Genomic DNA, 20,349 nt, shown 5'->3' with positions numbered 1-20,349 from the left:
CACTTTTTCGTGTCTGAGCAGGTGCATGGGGCAATTCTAACGTATAATGCCACGCCGGATTTTTTTAACACCTAGCCGTCTAACATCCTTTTTAAGTCATTACGCGGAGTCTGTTATAGGCTGTCTTCTCTCGCTTTATATATTGGAAGGTATAAGCAAATACCAAGCTAGCATCAGGATATCCATGTGTGCTGGAAGTAAGTGAGCGAGAGTCTGACGAGCGGAGCAGAAAAAAGTTCACGGCGCGCAGATATACAGGAGCAGGAGTGCAACTACATATATTATAAAGAGACTGGTGGTAAATTGCGGGGTGTGGAAGAAAAACTGTCATAAGCTGGAGCTGATCCATGTTGAAGGACATGTCTAGATGTTGCGGCGAATGCAGTAAAGTAAATATTATATAAAGAGCACTTAAGAGAGAATGGTGCAGAGCTAAGTCAAGATGAATTGCATTGTTGTGTTCTGCTGTTCTGCTGTTCTGCTGTGGTGGCCACCTTTTTCTATGGCACCTGGAACGCAAAATATGGTATCATGGGTATGATTCCGCCGAGCAGGTACGTCAAGCCCATGACCAGCGCAGAGATCCACGCGCGCGACAATGCCGGCTTGACAAGCTGGAGTTCAAAGTCCATCATGAACTACACCTTGTTAGCTTTGCACCTCGCATCGTCGACATGGACTCACCTTGACCCACATGTCCTCGTCCTTCTTCAGTGCGTCGACCATCCCCGATACGTGCCCCCTGTCGAGACCGTACTTGCTGAAGATGGCATAGATCTCCTCCTCTTCGGCCTCGGGCACGTCGATGACTTCTTGCCGCTCACGCGCCTCCTCGACTTCGTAGTGCTTGGCTTCGGTTTTGGCGGCGAGCCAGGCGCCCAGACCCATGCTGATGGCGCCGGCGAAGAGCTCGGCTGTGCCGCCAATAATTACGATGTGGGAGGATCCGGCGCTGGAGAGGTTAGTGGGTATTTGGTGGGAGGGGTGAGTGACTTACGCTGTGAGACCAGCGGTCAGGGCGAAGGGCACGGTGAGGCCGTCTGCGAAGCCGATGATGGCGTCTCGTAGGAATTCTGAGTGGTCCTTGTGTTTCTCGGGATGGCTTTCGAGCGTTGGATGTGCCTCGAGGGTCGCGAGGTCGGTTGTCGGGTTGGTGTCGTCCTTTTCGGCCATGTTTGTTGTCGTTAAGAGAATGGTGCTTGTTCTCGACAGCAGGGAAAGAGGTGACATATAGACTCTGATGCCGCCTTCCAGTAATCTGCATCCTGATCGATAAGCTCAAGCGTGTTCTTGACTGACAAATTGGGAGGCTGTTACTGGCTAGCGCGGTATCAGATGGCCGATGTATATCAGATGGAGCAGTGGCAATTCGAGAAGTGTGTCGAGACACGTTTGTTACAATCCATTCAGCCTATTAATACGGGATGAATCCGTGCATTTATCTCTTTACTAAAGACGATAGGTTTTACAGGAAGAACTTCCGGCACCACGACTGTTGAAGTTTGGCTCTCGCCAAATGACATGGGAATGCCGACATTCTACTTTCTGGGAGAGCCTACCTCATCAACGTAACCGCAACGCTAATTCATGCGCCCTAAGAATCATGAACTGCGTATGCGGACGTATGACTGTAGAGTTGCACGGGATTTGGACAGTCAAAAACGAAGGGATATGTTGACGTGTTTGTGCGAACTTGTTGAGAACTACTATAAGCGCTCGTTCACATACGCGCACGACGCTCTATCGGCGATTACCGGCATTTCGAGCGTCTTTTCGAAGAATAACCAACTTTCGTATATCAGCAGGCTCTGGAAAGAAGGCTTGCCTCTAGAACTACTTTGGACTGTCAGTAAAGGTGACAGTATGCGTACACCACATCCGTCTGATCCGAAAGCCGGTGATCGATCCGATGCTCCCTCTTGAACATGGCTATCACATTGGGGCAAACCCGTGCAAATTGAGCAAAAGCAGTTGCGACATAGGGCCAAACCCTACGCAACAATGATCGATCAACTGGACCATTCTGATGATAATTTGAATGAAACAGCTTGTCGTCGGGACGGAATACCTTTAGACCAGATTATCAATTTCCAACGAGTTAATATGAGACCGCTTCAACTTCGAGGCCATCTCATCAAGGGAGACGTAGATCTGGGTAGTTGGTGACCTTTGTCCCCACAGGCGTGGGGACGCAGTGTGACCACGAATCATACCCGGGAGGACATGGGGGTTTTCTTCCCCGATTCAGATCTGTTCAAAGAGCCCATGCTTGCGATCACATGTTGTCTTTATGTCGTGTGTGCGGATAGACATACCGCTGCGTATCTGTGGTTAGCTTTGGTATCAACACCTCAGCCGGACGTCTACAAACGAGTCGGTATGGGCCGGCTCACCTTTGTTGACAAGACTCAACCTTTGTCATCATTTTGGGAAGCTGAGGGCAAAGCGACTTTCACGTCGGTTTGAATTTAGCAAGAAAAGTATGATTACTTTTTCGAACGTGCGGGGGCCGCAGGTGGCGTGGCCTCGCCCTGCGCCCATCCCCGATCTCCAACTCACAGGCCAATCTATCTCTTGAATGTAATGCACGGTAAATCAAGTAGAGGCTAGTACCTTCGCAAACTTGAATACATTCTGCAAGGGCTCACCCCTACGTCAGTGCTCCCAGAGCCGACAGGATCTGACCCCACGGCCTTTCAGGCGTTCCCACAGCCCTGCGATCCTACATAGCCTGCGCGCGCCTCACGCTTATCCTTCGCCAACGATCGCTCGCGCAATACAGGATGGCGACACAAGAAGAAAGTCAGGTGACAACCTGCAAAGAGTTCTTGCAGACGTTTGAGAGATGGTCAGATCCAACCTGGGGCTTCTTCGTTTACGGCACCTATACGCGCACACAAGACCAGGAAGTCTCAAACGAAGATACAGATAGGAAAAGCAGAACAGGTCAGTGGACCACAATACAGCCTATCGAGCGCAAGTATTGATGAACAGCAGATTCGACCGGCGATGATGCGCACTTCCAAGCAATGATCCGCAAAGTCTACGCCCACGCAACAGATAGCCTGCGTTACACCCACCCAGCGCCATACAACCAAAAAATGATAGACAACCTACGTCTCGATCCTGCTGCTTATATGCCTGGAGCATCGCTTGACGTCGTCTGCAAGCATTTCCGCCAACACTATGCTCAAAAAGTGTTCCCAGAGACAATGCATGAACCTGGGCCTCCCGCGATACAAGACGACATTCCCGACGAGGAGAAACTCGGTCCAAAGTGGAGCTGGTGTATAGTAATCGATGATGAGGCGCTTGAGAGTCTGGAAAACGGCCCCGAACCCATAGGAGATACGCCGCCAGAAGGCGTAAGTCCTCGTCAACTACAACATAATGCCAAGAACGCATTTGTAAAGTTGCTGTCCGGGATGAAGACGACGATGGAGAAGCCTCAAGTGATGAGTGCATCAGGTCGGGCAGGTGCTGGAGTCGGAACAGTGTGGAATGGATGGCTCAAGTTTTCGCCTGTGGATCTTATGGGTGTCTGGATTCATGCGGAGGGTGGGATTATCGAGGATGTGTTTGATGGAGAGGACAAACTTTTTGACTGGTGATCATCGAGGATGATGTGCCGTATATGCGATGGCAGCTTGGGTGCGTACACTTGGCACTCGAATCGATCAAATCAGATCCTCTAGGCAACCATCCTTCGTTCAAAAGTAGCCGATATATCCGGTCTTGCCTACATCATCATAGTAGAGGCGCATGAAGAACAGTACTACGATTGCGCACACACAATGGCGCATCAGATATCGCTGACTTCGGTAAGACACGACATCAAGTGAGCATATATCATGTTGATGCTGACTATTCGCAGGGTCTAAATCTGCATCCAGATTCAACAACGCTGACCTGTCCTTACACCTTCCTAGTAGCCATTACACCAATTTCATCGACCGTCATGAGCTACTGGGCACCTTCAAGTCCCTCACGCTCATTTGTACGCCTACAAACGCAGCTTACGGCTTCTCAAATCCGACTCATACAACCCCACAAAGACTTCGGTGAGGTGCGCCTTCCAGTCAACGAACTTACTCTCGCAAACTTCCTCCGCAGCCAGATCGAACTCGAGGCTTCATCGCAAGGCGCGCCGATGGTATCGAAGCTTGTCGCCCGATTGCAAGACGCAAAGGCTGGCGATAATGAGGACAGTGACGGTGGCGATAGCGCTTTGGTTCACATCTTGAGCTTCACAGTACTCGGTGATGAAAGTGGGGAGCTAGTCCCGAAAGGTCGCATGTTACTGTGGAAGTGGTCTAAACCTCATAGTCAGTACCGGAAGGCAGGCTTCTGGAGTTGTAGCTTGACAGAGGTCTTGGTCGATGCCGAGTGGAATACTGGTAAAGATGTTGCGATATATGTGAAGGCTGTTGAAGAGGAGGAGTATGAGAGGGTGTTGAAAGGCGAGAAGAAGACTTAAGCGGAGTTCACTTGAGCTGAGACTGGGGAGCGTAAGGCGTCTTGATGTGAGACGTCTGGATGTTAAGACAGGAGAAGGGAGTGACCGTGCTTTCTCGAAACAGCTCATTCTGGGAAGGCGCTATGCTTGAAAGGTGTTAGGCTCACAACGTGTCGAAGGAACGTTCCTGCCGTCACTCATTTCCAATGCGGAGGTTAACGTCAACGTTATGCATGCAACACTAATACAAGCGTTGTCTATGAGCCTTTAATCAAGAAAGACCCCATCTGTACATCCGCGACCAGCTAAGCATGTTCAAAAACGTGAGCAAAAGCACTTATCTCCGCGTCTGCAAGCCAGACCTAACTACACACCTCACGACCCACTACTACGCTTCCGCAGCAGCGGCATCGACGGTATCTTCGTCAACCGCCTAACCTTCGTCATCGCCTTTGGACTCGGGCTGGGGCTGGAGCTCGCCATCGGCGTCTTAACCCTCAACGCGTTCTTCGAATCGGCAAGCACCTCACCCTTACCAGACTTGTGTGGCACGAGGAAAGAGTCGAACGTCGCCTCTGGGTCAGCGCGGAACAGCACTCCTTGTTTCAGAGGGCTGCGTACGCGTGTCGAAGAGCTGGACGACGACGGCCCTGACGGTGATGCTAGAGGCGAGATACGACGGGTGTTGTATGCGCTTGTGCGAGGGCCGGAAGGCTGGGAGAAATAGTCTCCGCTGCTAGCTGCGCGAGTGTGTGAGTAGCGACGGTGGCGCGGCGCTCCATACTCCTCAGACGGTGCGGTTGGTGTTGACTGAGGCAGCGAAGGTGGCAGCATAGAAGAGCAAAGGTCGTATGTCGACTGAGAGGACCGCCAAAAATGTGTGTGAATGTATTCGTCATCCTTTGTATTGTCAGTTGATTTCCCAATCCAAGGTATGTACAATTTATTACGCACCTTCTCCTTCGTCTTCACTGCAGCGCGCTGGCTTTGCAGCATATCGTGCTCAATGTCCGCGAGCGCATTCATCTTCTCCACCATAGGCATCGCCCGAGGAACCAAAGCCTCTTGACCCTCATGGTGAGTGACAAGGCGCTCGCTCGACCACTCTTGGAGGTTGTGGTTCTTCTCGCCTTGTGCGAGCGCTTTCAAGTCTTCTACAGACAGCGCCTGAGCGTAGTAGCGTGGCCTCGGCGCGGGTTCCTCCCATGAGAAGACCGACATAGAGTCGCATGAGTAACGATGCGTGCTTGACTCTGTGAGGCGGTACCGGGGTTGCGGGTTGATGCTTGTAGAGCGATTAGGCGCGTTGCTAGTCACGAAAGGCGTCAAGAAGTTGGTGTCGAGTGGTTCAAAGCACTCTTGCACGGAAGAAGTGAAAAGAGGTACTGCCACTCGTTGATCAAATGGCTCACTCAGATTTGCAGCGACATTGTACGAGGTAGAGCCCTCTGTGGACCCTGGAACTGTGTAGGTCAAGGGCTCCCGCGAGATTGCATCAAAAGAGAACACTGAATCCCGATCAGAGTCGTCCACAACCCGCGGCCAATTTTCATCGCCAGCTTCACCATCACATGCCTTCATCTTTCGCTTCGAAGGTGTCGCACGCAGCATGTAGCCCATACGCACGGTTGACTCTTGTGATGGGACTTGCGACAAGGTGGAAAGAAGATGTTCGTATTGCGGAAAAGCTCCTTCAAGGTAAGATTGTGCAATAGATCGGAGATACGTGCGATATTGAGCTCGCAATGATGAGGATGCCTCCCCAGGAGCAAAAGATATCTGCTTATATGCGCATGGGCAGATATCAGTGTGAAAACCCATCATCTGTACGATGCGCATCTGCGGTAAAGAGCCTCCATCATTCACAATGGCTGATACCTTGTTGGGTGAACAGAGTAAGACGCCCAGAAAGCCTTGCACGAAGCGCTGATACAAGATTCACTGCTATCCCCGAAGCCCTTCTGATCTCATACTGGGCCTTCTGCCTTCTGCCTTCGCATCTTTGTCTTCATGCATCTTTCTCTTCTCTTCCTCAAGTGCTTCCTGCCTCCTCACGGATATGGAACTAGCTGCTACACAGCTCATTTCCGGCATTTGCCTTCTCTTCGTGCGATGCGTCAGCCGTGGAAGTATCGGCATGGCTTCCAAATGACATCGTGTGTCAGATGTCTCAGTTGTGCGTCGCCATTTGGCGTACGAATGTTTGTTATCTTGCGTCCTATTATCCATTGCCTCATTCATACGTAAACCCAGTAGAAAAAGCTGAAGAGCATTGTAGCGGCGCCCACATACGCTGATGTACGGGGTGTGTGCCGACTTCCGAGAGAGGTGGGGTCGAACACGGGTCTACGATCATCGTTAGCTCCTGGACTTGGCGTAACTTCTAAATAAGGCAATAATGTCATCGGTACGCAGTCTACTGGCATATGGTAGATCGCTTGGTTAAAGTGGTGTTAACTTACTGCTTTAGGTGCAAACCCATGTCGTCGATGGCATCGCACTTCTGCCACTCACTCTCCGGAACAGCTTCCATGTCCACTTGGTTCTTGTCGTTGAAGCTTAATCGCTGCCCTTCGCTCGCGCCGAATGAGTGCCAATCTGGGCTCTGTAGCTCCGAGCCTTTGGAAAGCAGATACTCTGCGGCGTGGGTATTGGGGTCATAGCTTCGTATGAATGATGCCCAGTACGCCTGGACAAAGACACCAGCCGCTGAAGTGGCATTGTTCCAGATTGGCAGGAGTTCACCAACGTGTGATGCAGTTCCAACGTTCCATCGGTACTGCCAGGTAGGATTCGTGTTGTTGAGGGCGTACGTATCAGTAATGTTGAGACTGGGACAGTTGTAGCGGATATAACCATAGACATCTGCGGTCAATGATCTCCAGCGAGCGTCGCCAGTAGTTCCAATGTTGCCATTCCAAAGCTGACGAATTGTGTCCCATTTTACACCTGGGTATTGGTCGATTAGGAAATCCTGAGCTCGAGGTTGAGACATGATGCTCTTGGCCACGAAGTTGATTCCATCGTTTGTGGCGGTGCCGAAGATGGTCGGCACGTTGACGAAATGACCAGACTTCAGTTCGTTGAAGGTAAAGTCTTTTATGAAGTCGTAGTCTACTGTCGGGTTCCAGAAGTAAAGAGGTGGGTTCTTGCCGCCTGGGAAAGGCTTCTGCAATGTACGCACAGCATCTTGAAAGATGACCGCATCCAAGCTCGCCATACAGTTGAGATCTGCGCATCCGGTTTGGTGGAGTAGCTCGTCATACTGCCATTGACTGTTCTCTACGTCTCGCAAGGGCGGAAAGGCAGGAGATTCGGCGGCAGCAGCGTGGAAGAGGCCATCGTCTCGACCACCATATGCGGTAAGTTGGAAGACCACGGAGCCTCCACCAGCACTTGCGCCTCCAATCGTAACGTGTTTTGGATCGCCTCCGAACTGCTGGATGTGTTTCTGGACCCACTCGAGCGCTTTCCTCTGATCCTTTAGTCCATTGTTCAAGCTCAGGCTTTGATTTGCGACAATCTCTTTGCCGGCCAGAAATCCATAAGGCCCTACTCGGTAGTTGAAGTTGACCACAACCATGCCGTCGTCGCCAGCATCAATCAAGTCTGCACCGTTGTAGTTCGCATTGCCGTTCATGTTGAAGCCACCGCCCTGAATGAAGACGTAGACCGGCAACATGCTTTTGTTGGTAGCTCTTTCTGGCGCAAAGACATTGACAAACAGGCAGTCTTCCGAGTGCTTCTCCCCGAATTCAGCTTTGAGGGTGCTCTTGGTGCCGATACATAGGGGTCCGAACTAAGTCTTGTTAGCGTAGTGTCAGCAAACCGTGAACACGCTCTGTACCTTTGTAGCATCAACAACATTGCGCTCGTCCTTGGGATCTTGAGGTGCAGCAAATCGAAGTCCATCTAACCGGGTTGGACTTCGAGCATATCGCATGCCAGCCCATCGTATGACACCGTTGCCAATATCCTTGCCACGGTATTGTGCGTAGCCAAGGTCGATGGTCTCCTTCAATGCGAGGGCGTGTTGAAAGAAAAGCGCTGCGCAAAGCAGCAAACGAAACATTGTCGACAGCTGTGTGAGGAACCAAGGAAAGAAAGGTAGCTGTAAAGTATCTCGACAATCTGTATCGTATTCGGCCGCGCTGCCCCTGGTTGTCGCCGAAGGGTCGTTCCGATACGAGCTATGCTATAGTGCGGCAGGGCTGTGGTAGATCGTTGTTCTAGGGGAGCGAAATAGAACAACAAAAGGAACTTGACAATTGCATCATAGTTTCATAGCGGGAATTTGCGTGGGAAGGTACTATTTCCGAGCGTTGGCATTCACTGGTGGCGTCTGTAGGCATTGTGTGAGTACATACCGTGGGGAAAGGTCAGTGACATTAGCATCGTGCTACTAGCAAACGTAAGCTCGAGGGCTGAGTCGGTGGTAGGACGACAACTCAGATCCACGTCACAGAAGTGCGGACTCCGCGGGTATAAGAGAGCCCGGGCGACTTTGTTGTTGGTGCTCCCTAAGTACATACCGCCGCCAGCCACAGCATCAAGCCAGGGGTTTTCGAAATCCAGACCATTCGCATGCATGAGGATGTGACACACACTGTGACTGGGTAGCCCTAGGCCTATGGGGAGTGGAGAACGTTGGCCTGGATGATTTACCGACAGGTCGTAGCGCGCGCTGACGGTGTAATTACACCGAGACCATTACTGCATGACTCCAGGGCTGTGTTTCGTTGGACACCTGAGGCCCGCGGAACCCCTTCTGGAATTGAGGACGGCGAAAGGGGGTGCAGCATGATGGCTAGCGCTTGACGAGACGGCAGATGAGGACTGACGACAACAATGAGATCAGATCTACGATAGAAGCGCGGCTGGCGGGTGCCCAGCGTTGATGATCAGAAAGCCATGTGGGACCTGCAGCTAAATCCATGATGCGAAAGCTTGATCACCTCTAGGATGATAAGCGACATCCTTGCCGGCTTCCCCCCAAAGGGCAAGATCGACCCTGCCAACGCCCTTCCAGCACGGCTGAAACCTAGGAATGAAACCACCATGGCCTTGCACAGCGCATCCGCCCTCACGACATTATGTGGAAACTATGAGGTGCTGCAATCCAAGGTTTTCGCTCATTACTTGGCCTCATCATCGCGAGCAGTGGTGCTGCGCAAGCTCATGTGGAAATACTTGGCTTCATCGCGATGCCCGAATGGCGTTCAACAGCCACGTCGAGACGTGCTTGGCTGATCCTATTGCAACATTTGTGAGTACCTTGGGGCCCTGCCTACGTCGTCAGCTGTCACCTCAAGTGCACTGTTTGTTGTTCAAGCACCCGCCCGGCTGGAAACCTGCTCGGCCTGGAAGCCGGTTCCTCCTCAGGGTCCAAGTGCGTCATTAAGGTTCACTCCAACGGTCGTGAATCAATAAATTTCATCCACGGTTCAGCCACAGAGAACCCAGCAGCAACTCTTCAATTTCGGAAACCAAAAGTCTACCGAGCAGCGAGCACGGATAGACCCCGCGTTGAAGCTCAACAATAGCGCTGGTAAATTCGGTGATCCGGGGGAGTGCAGTGCCGCGGAACTCCAAGCTTCCCGAACGCCATGCAAGCCACTGAGCTGTTGTTCTAAAACTTCCACCACTCTTAATCCTCACCACATCTCCTCGAGAATTCTTCTAGAGCCCTGGATGGACGTTTTGCACATGTTCTGTGGTCGCAAGATACCGAGGTCTTCGCCTACCCCATTTTGTCTCAACAGGAAGCTGTACCCTACGATGTTCTTCCGATACCGCTCTTTGTATGAACGAATCGCAACCTACATGCAGTAAAGTCAATTCCGAATGCTGCTAGCAAGGAATCGCTTAGATAGTGGCATTCCTACTCGAATTCCGCCTTGAAAGTGCTCGTAAGGGTAATATCCCTAGTTCGGGCAGTTACGGGTAACATTCATTTACTCACTGCTGCTTAATGTAAAGTGTAATCGCGCTCGATGGATGCAGATATAGGTTTCGAAAGGTATGCATGTCAAAAGCCATGGAATCCGGAGGGTACATAGTCATGTGCATTATACCATTGGTCTTTGATGTCTTCTTGTCTATCTTCCATGGGACATGCGCCACGAAAGTCCATGTTCACTCACTCCTCCCACTATCTACATATCCACCTCATCTATGTGCCCTCGTTTACATGTCTTTGAACAATAGACTCACATCCATCGTGTAGTCTCAAACCTCCACACTAGCATACCCTGGAGCCTGCTCGCGTCTTCCCCTCAAAAATCAGTCACCCTCCCATTATAGCTCCAATCCCCCGTCTTCCCCGTGCTCCCCCACCTAAGCGGTTCATTCTTCGGTCCGCCCACCTCTCCCGTCTTGGGATTGACATCGCCCTCAAACTCCGGTGGCGCCCCTCTCCTCATATTAGGATGGAACTCCTCTCCCTTCTTAATCTGTTTACCATTCTCGAACCTGATTTCCGGACCTTCACTACCTTCCGAAGCCGAATCAGGCGACTGATTTATCTGGGGTCGTGACGCCGATGCAGGAGACGCGGGTGTAGGAGAAGAATCCGGCGACTGGTTGATGCGCATGCGGATATTGGGAGTGGAGGTGGGTGTTTCGATGTCTTTGGGGGTGCTGAAGGCGCCGGTGCTTTGTTTTTGCAGCTTTTCGAAGATTTCCTGGTCTTCTTTGGGTAGGCGGGGTGGTGCTGGGCCGGAGCCGAAAGGTGCTTGCGCGTGTCGGGTGGAGATGCTGAAGGTGCGGCGGGAGAGCTGGCGCGGGAGACGTGTCATGGTGCGCATTGTGGCGGCCATGGTGGAGGATTGTATAGGTAACCGGTCTGTTGTGAGGTATGTGGGCTGTATGAGGTATGTAATGTGTGAAGTGAAAGCTGTTTGTGACTCGATGGCGAAGACGACTTTCTTGACTGTCGATCTGGGCCGCGGCTTGACGGGGCCAATCGGAGCCTTGCAGTGGCAACGGAGGTCGCATTTTCGTAGATCGTAGACATGCATCACAGCATTCTAGAAATCTGAATGTACAGTTCCGAATTATTATCGTGATATCGAATGACCCAGTATATGTTGCGTGTAACTTTTCAAAACGCTATCGTCCCTTCTGGGTGAAAACGCCCACCATCCTCTGCATCCAAACGCCAGGCTATCGTACAAACTGCAGCACAACATCTACGAAATGTATCCATTCGTCTCGCCCAGGGCCCGCGCACTCCTTCCTGCGTCCAGGAACAAGCTCTGACATTCCTCCACATCGTCCACCTCAATTTGCTTGTTCTCCCGTCCGTTGACCTCTGCCAGTACGCTTGCGGGTGCTAGAAGTTGCAGCGCGTAGCGCAAACTGATTTTCTCACCAAGAGAGCTGACCTTCTCCTTCGCTGGTCCCGAGATGTTGAGCTTCTCGGTTGTAACGCGCGTGGAAATAATCGACTTGATCTCTGCAGGACCGTATGGGTGTGTTGGGATGATGAGCAGACGTGCGAGGAGATCGGTCGGGATACCATGCGCCGAAGGAGGAAGGTTCTCTCCGCCACGAATATGTGTGTTGCCGCGGTTCGACGCAAGGATAACAAGAGGTGACAGAGGTGATTCGAGAGCACGGTTCAGGAACGTGAAGGCTTCGAGATCGAGCATGTGAACCTACGTATGTTAGTCGAGCCCATAAATCAGAAAGTAATGTCTTACCTCGTCGATGAAGAGCACACCGGGTACTAGGTCTGCGATACCTTGGTCGATGTACCTATTAACAACCTTGTTGATCTCTAACCGCAGCTTCTCGGTAATCTCGGTCTTCTTAGGCTTCATCAATTGTCCCATCATGCTCATGATGTCCTGTCCACCTTGCGGCCGCGCGTTGGCGACATCTAGGTCGTGCAGGGTAACATCCTGGACAATCTCCTTCTTCTTGTGCACATCGCCCTTTGGTATCGGAACGTATTCCTCCGCCTCGAGGTCAAATTCAGTCGCGTAAGCGTCCGATCGTCCGACGCGCTTTACGGCTCCCGTATTGGCTTCAATGTAGATGACATCGCCGAGACGAACGCGCTCCTTCTGTATAGCCTCGTATATGGATGGGTCGAGTCGTAGCTTCTTGGTGCCCTTGGCGGACTTGAGGTTGATGAGGAGATGCGAAATGGTGCGGCCATAGCCCCCGAGCGGGTTTTCAGCTTCTTCGGGCGTGAGCTCAGTCACTTCACCTTCGTAGACTTCCTTGGTTTCCTTGACGCGAAGACCTGTTCCAATGTATCAGTACAGTCCGTGCCCATGGAAAAAGTGAATGCGCACCTATCGCTCTCCTGAAGTTCTCCATGAGCGCTTCGGTCTTCTTGACTTCCGCAGAGTAGATCTCGCTGCCGACAATCGGACAGAATGGCACCTTGGTACCCAGCTCCTGGCTTACAGCCAATGCCAATGCGGTTTTACCGGTTCCGGGACCACCTGCGAGTAGCACGGCTCTGCCTGACATCTTCTTTGCCTTGACAAGGTCGACGACTAAACCACATGCCTGCGCCAGTTAGTACCTAGGCTGAACGAGAGTGTGCAGGGCTCAAGTACCTCTCGTGCTGCAGCTTGGCCAACGAAGCCGCCAGCTGAGGGAGTTGCGCGTCCATCGCTTGATAGACCGAGTCCTTTGATGTGGGAATGCGCCGCGGTTCTGGATGAGCGATCGTGCGTGCTCTTGACTTCGCTGACTGGCACAGTCGTCATTTTCAGTGTCGCAAGCGCTCAATGATATGGAACGGTAATGGTTCGCAATCGGGGTGTCGATGGCAGTCGCGTGGGGTAGGTGGCGATGGTATGTACAGCTGGGCGCGTGTTGTTTGGGGTGTCTTGAGCTCGAAGTTTTGGGAGGGATGGCAGTTCGCGAAAGGCACAGCTTAGCGCGTCGACCGCAGCACTGGCGCTCCATGTCAGTCACCCGCTTGAATCCCCACCCTCCGCCTCCACTCACAGCAGCAGAGCATTCACACTCTCGGGCCTGTCTCAGGGTCGTCCGCCATACTGCCTACATTCTTGCTATCGCTCCAGCCACTGCACTGCACACTACCATTTACCAGGATTTTCGACCATCGCGCCTTCCTTTATGGTGTCGCTGTCCATTCCCGTCACACGACGTCGCAGTCAGGGTCACTGCCTGAGCGAGGCGCCCAACACAGCGTACAGTATCTGATGTCCCTCTTACGGCGTCTGAGCCTAACCTTGCTCCAGTCTATCGTCCTCGGGAGCATACCTAGCCATGTGCGCGCCCTGAGTACGGTCACCTCTCGGAGCTTCCTCCCCCGAACATTCAGTGGCCGCCCCTTCACCCTGAAGAGACACGGACTACCTGGAAGACACACATGGATATGCAAAAGAATCATACAGGCGAAGCGACACACGATAGCGGTTATCCCTTTCCGCCAGCTCCACAGCTGCGCCGCATCCACTGGCATCCACTGGCATCCACTCTCGAGGCCTACCGAGCCAAGACCATTAGGACTATGGAACATCACACGCCGAGGCACAACGCACATTTGGCAATATTATCTGAATTTTGTTCTGGGCTGCCGACCCGAGCAGCATACTCATACAGCAAAAGGATACTCGCATGTCCTCCCTTTTCAGTCGAACCTCCACGCCAAGTTCCACTTGGGGCTCGCAGCCCACGCCTTTGACCAAAAGGACCTAAAAAGACAAACCTCATCACTCGTTATCCGTTGTCGGCATTGGTACCATGATCATGGCACCTCTAGGGTGTGGTCGGTGTGCAAGAGAGAATACTATACAATCGATGTGGGATGGTTGTGTGTGGATTTGGTGGTGAGTTGACGCCTTCCAGCTTGAGCAAGCACTGACACTGCCTCAGTTCCCTGGCCATCAGACGCCCACGTTCCGTCATGTCAAGGAGAAGGAAAGAGTTGGACCAATCATCGAATCAGGACGTCACACGAGAATAGCAGGACTTATTGACGGAAGATCACTCTTCCTCGCTCTCGGAGCCGCTGTCGTCATCGTCGCTGGATGCATCATGCACTGCAAAGGTTAGTGGGTGATTGAAACGTGCACTTGCTGACGACTCACCAGGTGGAGACTGGCTGGATCCCGACGCACCGCCCTGGAACGACTGCAGCTTCTCCTGGATCTTGCGCATGTTATCCTCTTGCTCGCTCTTGCCCATGGGCTTGTTCTTCTTCGGTCGGGCCGCCGCCTGCTTCGACACCTGCCTCGGCGGTTCAAAGTCATCATCGACCACGGCACCTCCCTTAGAGCTACGGAGAGACTTGATAAACCTCAACAGCTCGCGGAGCGTATCATCGTTGATCTCGTCCATATCGAGCTCCATCTCATCATCGTTCACGGTAGCAAGGTGCGGGCAGCCGTTTCTGATGATCTGGACCGCCTTGCGCATGTCAAGATCGCCGAGCGTACTGATACCCTCGGAGATCTCCTGTTTCTGGGCGAAACTCAGAGGCGCAGGAGCCTTTGCCTTCTTGACCGGTGCGGTTTTGATGGGCTTGGCAGGAGGCGGCACCGCAAGGGGAAGACTCTTCCTCTTTGCTGGTGGCGCCACAGCCTTCTTCTTCTTGCCAGGCAACTTGGGGGAAGCACGCTTGCCACCCGTCTGTTGTTGCAAAAGTTGTTGCGCTGTGGCGTTCAGTTGAGCAATCTGTTGTTGGATTGCAAGGAACTGCGCCTGAGCAGGATCTATCTCCTCCTCCTCTTCGTCTTCCTCATCTTCCTCATCAGAATAGAGGTCGCTTGGCGAGTGTTCAGGAGCAGGCGCATGCTGGGCAAGCCAGTCCGCCTTCTCCTTCCACAGGCTCTCGAAGAGATCTTCCATCTTGTGTCCCATCTGGTTGACAGCATCACCTTCAGGATTGAACTTGTAGCAGTTGTGGAAGACCAGTTGCGCATCCGCGTAGAAGTCCTTGGCACTCTGGTAGACACCGTTCTTCAGGTTCTTCTCGATCGTTCCAAAGTCCATCGGCTTCTTAATGATCTTGAGATAGGACGGAATGTTGAGTGCCACGGGATCTACGGGAGCGATGAACGGGTAAGTAACCGCACTGTACTTTGGCTTCATGAGCTCGGTAAGGACAGACTCGCAGAACTTGAGTTCTTGTTGGAACTTCTTCCGTCTCGGCTTTGCGTTGGTGTACGGCAAATCCTTCGACGGCCTGTGAATCTCTCGCTTTGGCCTACCGTCGGTGGTGGACGAATCACGTCGAATCAGTGGAGTGCCGTCTTGCTGGAGAGGCCAGGCAGCCTGAGGCGACGTCGCAGCCGGAGTAGCGACAGCAGGAGACTTGACGTTGGGTGGCGCAACGCGAGACTCACGTCGAGCCTTTTGCGAAGTGCTCACCGACGGCTTCTTGGCCTTGACCGGCTTGGGTGGCTCTTCCGCAGCAGCTCCCCGGGGCATCTTACCCATGCCTTTCAAGAAGTAGGCGCGAAGGTTGTAACCTGCCTGCGTTACAGGATGCTCCTTGTTGTTGAAAAGCTCGCTGTTCGTGATCATCTGATCCAGATCTGCCATGAAATCCCTTACGTAAGTGTACTTTTTGTCCTTGAGCTTGTGCTCCATAGTCGTCAAGTCCATTGGGTTCTTGACAATGTCGGGATAACTCGGGATGTTGAGTGCTACAGGGTCAACGGGATCCTTGAACGCTAATGAAACCTTGATCTTCTTCGTGTTCCTTATCCGCTCAAGAAGAAACCTGTTCTGTGCATCCGTCATCGGAGTGGTGGGCCACTCTTCCCAATCAACAGCCTTGTGGACACCTGACGCCTCTTGCGCAGAATCAGATGCCGGGCCCGGGGTACCTCCATTTGCGCTGGCCTGTTCGGTCTGATTCGGTAACTCTGGCAGCTTGAAGTCGGCTTGAGTCTCCTCGTCGGTCTTGGTGCGCTTTGCGTCCGGAATGTCGTCATCGTCATCCTCGCGTGGGCGCACCTTGCCAGAGGATGGGGCATCTTCCATTTCCCGGTCTACTATCGCTGGTGATTGAGCAGCAGCAGATGGGGGCGCAGTGGCTGCATCGCCATCGGTCTTGATCGTGAGGTCGTTCATCGGCTTGGTAGGCGCTCCGGAAGATTCTGAGGGCTTCGACTCTTCGGGCGCATCAGCGGTAGTGTCCATGCTGTCTTCAGCCGGGGCTTCCTCTGTGGCGGAGAGTTGGGTTTCGGGCACTTCCTGAGTGCTAGCGCCTGTTGCCTGGGTGGCTGAAGAGAGCTCCTCTGCAGTCGCTGGCTCATCGCGTACGTCTGAAGTCGGCGCCTCCACAGCATTCGCTACCGTGGCACCAACATCTGAGTCGCCGAATAACGAATTATTGTCTTGGTTCTCAGGCAGATATTGTGCGACACCATCGATTCCGGCGGATACGTTGGTAGTGGGCTCAACTGCAGGCGCTGACGTGTCCATGTCTACGTGATTTCCGTTTGTAGTGGGTTTTGACTGTGCGATGGTATCGTCGATGGTGGTGGTTTTGGAATCGGGTTCGTCGAAGAGTACATCGTGAACACTACTAGGTATTAGTAGGTCGCGCGAGGTGAGAGGAGGGGCAAGTGAAGGTGAAGGGAAGAGCGACTTACCCGTTTGCCTCGGTATCCACTGCCATTGCGTCTGCCGGCGCAAAAGCGCTCGCCTTAAGGTCCAGGGAGGATTTGTCGACAGTAGGTGATGTCATTACTGCCATGGGGCCATGAAAGTCAAAGACGGGATTGCGCGCGGCTGACAGAGTGTATGGTGTGTTTGATGTTGTTGCTAATCTGGGATCGTTAGCGACTTCCGCTTTAGGCGCACGCGACTGCGCGAGTATACGCGTGTTAATGACGGACACGGCAGTGAGGGAGGGATGGGCGCGTTTACGGTAAAGGTGGGGTCGCAAAGTGAGGCTAGCGTCGGTAGAGTGACGCGAGGAATGAGGAGGGGCAGCTGAGGACTATATGTTGCAGAGGCTGAAACGCACGTGACTACGTACCAGATGGTGGCGGCGGCGAGGTAGCAGGGCGGAGGCGGCAGTCGGTGATGAGTCAGACTTTATAGCGCCGACGCGTTTGTTGTGGTGGGCCAAGCGCGTAGAGGGAGAGGCAATAACGGCGTGGTGCAGCTGTGCGCCCTCTCAAGATGTGCGACAACAACACAAACGTTGGTGATGTAGTGCACGGATGGTGACGGTGGCTTGGGTGTTCAGACGGCGGGCGGTGAGCGCTAGTGTGCAGCGGGTGCGGATGCAGACAGACGGGGATGGGGATGGATGCGCCGTATTAATTATGTCGGATGTAGTGGGTGCAGCCGCCTGGACTTGGGACGCGATATACTGGGCCTTGGGCGGGTGATGAGGTGTGGCGGGGGAGTGCGAGTAAGGTTGGGTGATCGGGAGCAGGCGCGTATTGATTGGAGGCAGATCAGGAAAATGGACTCAAGAACGTCGAAGACAGACGCGAGAGGAGAGGCATTGGGGTTAAGTAGCCCGGCCCTTCCATCTCCGAGCCAAGCCTCAGAGCAGCCCCTGACGTGCCACTAAACTCGACGGGGACGTGTCCTTGCCGACTTCTTGACCATGCGCGTCCGCAACGCCGCGTCTGGACATTGTTTACCTCTTTTGTAGCATTTTTGAGATGCGCTTGGACTACCACGCTTCCTTGCTGATGATTTTGGTGTTGCAACAGCGGTCATGAACGCGTCGCAGCGAGCTCGACAGCTCTACACTATGATCCCTGTCGGCAAGGCCCGTGCGTGCAGGGGTGGGTAATTCGCTCTTCCAAATTTTTTGCGACCACTTGTATCTTGCGCATTGCTTCAGGCTGCAACATTACAGCCTTGTACAAACTTCCGGTGAAGCCCTCCACACGCGCCGCCTGCGACAAATCGAAACATACGGTGCCCACGAAAATGCCCGCCGCCGTAGCAACCCCGAAGAATCGCGACCGCCGGCCTGCGAAAAAACCCAAGTTGGCGCAATCGCCTGCGACAGTCCGCCAAAATGGTCTCAAAGCACTTGTAAATGGAAATGCGGCCAAGCCCACAGCAAAGACAAACGGTGTCAAGAATGCGCAGGCAGACCGAGTCGACGACGCCACCGCTGTTGTTGAAGGACCAGCCGATGCGCACATGGCGGATGCGGACGTCATAGAGATCAGCAGCGCCGAGGAAGAGAGCGATGACGACTCGGACAGCGCGCAAGAAGGTCCCACGCAGGCTGATGCTGCTGTGGATGACGAGAATGGGGCGGAACCGGAAGAGCTCACATTCGGGGACCGATTACGCGCAGAAGGCCCTGAGCCTGTCCAAGAATCGCGAATCATAAGCGTCGAAGACGCCTTCGACCCCAACCCAGAGCGCGCAGTAACAGCGACGAAGAACCGCCCACTTGCACCGCCGAATGCAAACTCTCTCGGCACCGTCCTCACTCAAGCCTTGCGCACCAACGACAAAGAGCTTCTCGATTCATGCCTTCAGGTTGTCGATGTAGAGTCGGTCTATGCTACCGTCGAACGGTTGCCATCGCCGTTGGTCGGAACGCTATTGCAAAGACTGGCGGAGCGGCTACACAGAAGTCCCGGCCGAGCGGGCATGTTGATGGCCTGGGTACAATGGAGTCTTGCCGTAAGCAGTCCACGTCTGAATGGAAAATGCATCGACTAACACTTACCGAACAGGCGCACGGAGGATACCTCGCTTCCCAGCCCCAAATTGTCAAGCAACTCACGGCACTGAACAAAGTTTTGAAGGAGCGCTCGAGCGGTCTGATGCCGCTCATGTCGTTGAAAGGTCGCCTAGATATGCTACAAGCTCAACTTGATCTAAGGAAACGAAACCAAGCCGCCAACGACGATGCGGACGAAGCACTGGTATACGTCGAGGGCCAGGACGATTACGTCTCTGATGACGAGTCTGTTGAGGGAGCCACTGCAACCCCGAAACGATCGCGTCCAGAGATGGACGACGACGACGAGAGCTCGTCAGATGATATGGGCCTGAATATGGAGATGGACGACGTTTCCGACGAGGGTAGTGAAGGTTCTGATGAAGACCTCATCGATGACGAGGCAGAAGAGACGGATGATGACGAGGGCGAGGACATGTCAGACCCTATGAGCGATGATTTGGAGGATGGTGACTCCGAGAGCGGAGACGAATCGAAACCAGAGCGACGATCAACAGCGGCTCGGGCTGGGCTCAAGAGCCGGCGCTGAGTGTTGAAGAGGAAGTTCGTAATTCTTGTACAGTCTACGACGGCCCGCGAACCACACTACTTGGCGCGTCCGATCATCGAAAATTGGGATTCACGCATAGGCGTTCATCTATGGTGGCGTTGATACCTTACTTACGGCAATCTATACGAAGTCTAGATTTCTTCTACGTACCGCATTCCGGAAGTATCCTATACATGACCAATGGAAGGTTTCTGCAGCTAACCAAGCTGTTTGTCGGTCTGAGACATGTCTTTGCCTTGTGGTCAGTCAGAAATACTCCCTATTGTGAGCTCTGATCCCCTCTAGTGCACAACGTACTGCCATCTCACTTTACAATGATCTCATCGCCAATTGCGTAAGAGCACTCATGTTTTCCCTGTCGAAATGCCAATCTTATACACCAGAAATACGCCCACCCACGCTAAGGCCCTGAGATCTAACGACCAGTCGTCTGAGCCAGGACGACATCCACAGCTCAAACGCAGGGCCACCGGAGAAATCTACCGGTCTTCCAATCTACAACTCAGACCACATCCGAGTCAGGTATACGCTACTATCCTAGATCTCAACGGCAATTCCATAAAGCGCGACCAGCCTTGCCCCGTTTTGCGCCACACAGCTTCTAGCCGTATCTTTCAGCCTAAGCCTTTGACAGTTGCCAGACGTGAGTCGCACAAGCCAGAACTATCCACA

General features: G+C 53.1%; 10 protein-coding genes across 10 annotated transcripts; 4 read left to right on the top strand and 6 right to left on the bottom strand.

The window, feature by feature from the left end:
• Positions 1-500: 500 nt before the first annotated feature.
• Positions 501-1,173, bottom strand: BKA58DRAFT_316032 (Ccc1 family; the record flags this gene model as incomplete). The annotated part of the gene is made up of 3 exons (XM_046167553.1): positions 501-638; positions 685-952; positions 998-1,173. 3 exons carry the CDS (start codon positions 1,171-1,173, stop codon positions 501-503), a joined length of 582 nt encoding a protein of 193 aa, XP_046025061.1.
• Positions 1,174-2,582: 1,409 nt separating this feature from the next.
• Positions 2,583-3,735, top strand: BKA58DRAFT_469267 (uncharacterized protein). Its single transcript, XM_046175141.1, has 2 exons — positions 2,583-2,946; positions 2,998-3,735. Exons 1-2 carry the CDS (start codon positions 2,784-2,786, stop codon positions 3,609-3,611), a joined length of 777 nt encoding a protein of 258 aa, XP_046025060.1. The 5' UTR covers positions 2,583-2,783; the 3' UTR covers positions 3,612-3,735.
• Positions 3,736-3,751: 16 nt separating this feature from the next.
• Positions 3,752-4,654, top strand: BKA58DRAFT_172653 (uncharacterized protein). Its single transcript, XM_046165223.1, has 2 exons — positions 3,752-3,821; positions 3,875-4,654. Exons 1-2 carry the CDS (start codon positions 3,795-3,797, stop codon positions 4,475-4,477), a joined length of 630 nt encoding a protein of 209 aa, XP_046025059.1. The 5' UTR covers positions 3,752-3,794; the 3' UTR covers positions 4,478-4,654.
• Positions 4,655-4,831: 177 nt separating this feature from the next.
• BKA58DRAFT_315313 (uncharacterized protein) lies at positions 4,832-5,677 on the bottom strand (the record flags this gene model as incomplete). Its single annotated transcript, XM_046167519.1, has 2 exons — positions 4,832-5,356; positions 5,411-5,677. The coding sequence occupies 2 exons, from the start codon at positions 5,675-5,677 to the stop codon at positions 4,832-4,834; spliced, it is 792 nt and encodes a 263-aa protein (XP_046025058.1).
• Positions 5,678-6,914: 1,237 nt separating this feature from the next.
• On the bottom strand, positions 6,915-8,528 carry BKA58DRAFT_315533 (Alpha/Beta hydrolase protein; the record flags this gene model as incomplete). Its single annotated transcript, XM_046167529.1, has 2 exons — positions 6,915-8,255; positions 8,304-8,528. 2 exons carry the CDS (start codon positions 8,526-8,528, stop codon positions 6,915-6,917), a joined length of 1,566 nt encoding a protein of 521 aa, XP_046025057.1.
• Positions 8,529-10,499: 1,971 nt separating this feature from the next.
• Positions 10,500-11,497, bottom strand: BKA58DRAFT_384567 (uncharacterized protein). Its single transcript, XM_046170277.1, has one exon. The coding sequence runs from the start codon at positions 11,473-11,475 to the stop codon at positions 10,732-10,734; it is 744 nt and encodes a 247-aa protein (XP_046025056.1). The 5' UTR covers positions 11,476-11,497; the 3' UTR covers positions 10,500-10,731.
• BKA58DRAFT_384566 (TIP49 C-terminus-domain-containing protein) lies at positions 11,498-13,308 on the bottom strand. The gene is made up of 4 exons (XM_046170276.1): positions 13,030-13,308; positions 12,760-12,979; positions 12,160-12,707; positions 11,498-12,114 (listed from the first exon to the last, which is right to left on the bottom strand). The coding sequence occupies exons 1-4, from the start codon at positions 13,180-13,182 to the stop codon at positions 11,647-11,649; spliced, it is 1,389 nt and encodes a 462-aa protein (XP_046025055.1). The 5' UTR covers positions 13,183-13,308; the 3' UTR covers positions 11,498-11,646.
• Positions 13,309-13,425: 117 nt separating this feature from the next.
• BKA58DRAFT_172572 (uncharacterized protein) lies at positions 13,426-14,357 on the top strand. The gene has a single exon (XM_046165222.1). The coding sequence runs from the start codon at positions 13,645-13,647 to the stop codon at positions 14,281-14,283; it is 639 nt and encodes a 212-aa protein (XP_046025054.1). The 5' UTR covers positions 13,426-13,644; the 3' UTR covers positions 14,284-14,357.
• Positions 14,358-14,431: 74 nt separating this feature from the next.
• Positions 14,432-17,153, bottom strand: BKA58DRAFT_401761 (uncharacterized protein; the record flags this gene model as incomplete). Its single annotated transcript, XM_046171688.1, has 3 exons — positions 14,432-14,487; positions 14,536-16,979; positions 17,050-17,153. 3 exons carry the CDS (start codon positions 17,151-17,153, stop codon positions 14,432-14,434), a joined length of 2,604 nt encoding a protein of 867 aa, XP_046025053.1.
• Positions 17,154-18,225: 1,072 nt separating this feature from the next.
• BKA58DRAFT_172560 (Dip2/Utp12 family-domain-containing protein) lies at positions 18,226-19,848 on the top strand. The gene is made up of 2 exons (XM_046165221.1): positions 18,226-19,066; positions 19,120-19,848. Exons 1-2 carry the CDS (start codon positions 18,353-18,355, stop codon positions 19,654-19,656), a joined length of 1,251 nt encoding a protein of 416 aa, XP_046025052.1. The 5' UTR covers positions 18,226-18,352; the 3' UTR covers positions 19,657-19,848.
• Positions 19,849-20,349: the final 501 nt, after the last annotated feature.

The sequence above is a fragment of the Alternaria rosae genome, assembly GCF_020736505.1.
Source record: "Alternaria rosae strain MPI-PUGE-AT-0040 chromosome Unknown BKA58scaffold_5, whole genome shotgun sequence".
Lineage (NCBI taxonomy): Eukaryota > Fungi > Ascomycota > Dothideomycetes > Pleosporales > Pleosporaceae > Alternaria > Alternaria rosae.
Note: the sequence above shows the minus strand (reverse complement) of the source record. Positions and strands in the feature narration are given on the sequence as shown.

Excerpts from the sequence above, each read along its gene's own strand:
- BKA58DRAFT_469267 (XM_046175141.1), top strand. The coding sequence starts at position 2,784 with ATGGCGACACAAGAAGAAAGTCAGGTGACAACCTGCAAAGAGTTCTTG. Across the intron at positions 2,947-2,997 it reads AGATAGGAAAAGCAGAACAG|ATTCGACCGGCGATGATGCG; the intron begins GTCAGTGGACCA and ends GATGAACAGCAG.
- BKA58DRAFT_172653 (XM_046165223.1), top strand. The coding sequence starts at position 3,795 with ATGGCGCATCAGATATCGCTGACTTCG. Across the intron at positions 3,822-3,874 it reads ATCAGATATCGCTGACTTCG|GGTCTAAATCTGCATCCAGA; the intron begins GTAAGACACGAC and ends GACTATTCGCAG.
- BKA58DRAFT_384567 (XM_046170277.1), bottom strand. The coding sequence starts at position 11,475 with ATGCATGTCTACGATCTACGAAAATGCGACCTCCGTTGCCACTGCAAG.
- BKA58DRAFT_384566 (XM_046170276.1), bottom strand. The coding sequence starts at position 13,182 with ATGACGACTGTGCCAGTCAGCGAAGTCAAGAGCACGCACGATCGCTCA. Across the intron at positions 12,980-13,029 it reads GCCAAGCTGCAGCACGAGAG|GCATGTGGTTTAGTCGTCGA; the intron begins GTACTTGAGCCC and ends TAACTGGCGCAG. Across the intron at positions 12,708-12,759 it reads GAACTTCAGGAGAGCGATAG|GTCTTCGCGTCAAGGAAACC; the intron begins GTGCGCATTCAC and ends ACATTGGAACAG.
- BKA58DRAFT_172572 (XM_046165222.1), top strand. The coding sequence starts at position 13,645 with ATGTCCCTCTTACGGCGTCTGAGCCTAACCTTGCTCCAGTCTATCGTC.
- BKA58DRAFT_172560 (XM_046165221.1), top strand. The coding sequence starts at position 18,353 with ATGCCCGCCGCCGTAGCAACCCCGAAGAATCGCGACCGCCGGCCTGCG. Across the intron at positions 19,067-19,119 it reads GGGTACAATGGAGTCTTGCC|GCGCACGGAGGATACCTCGC; the intron begins GTAAGCAGTCCA and ends CTTACCGAACAG.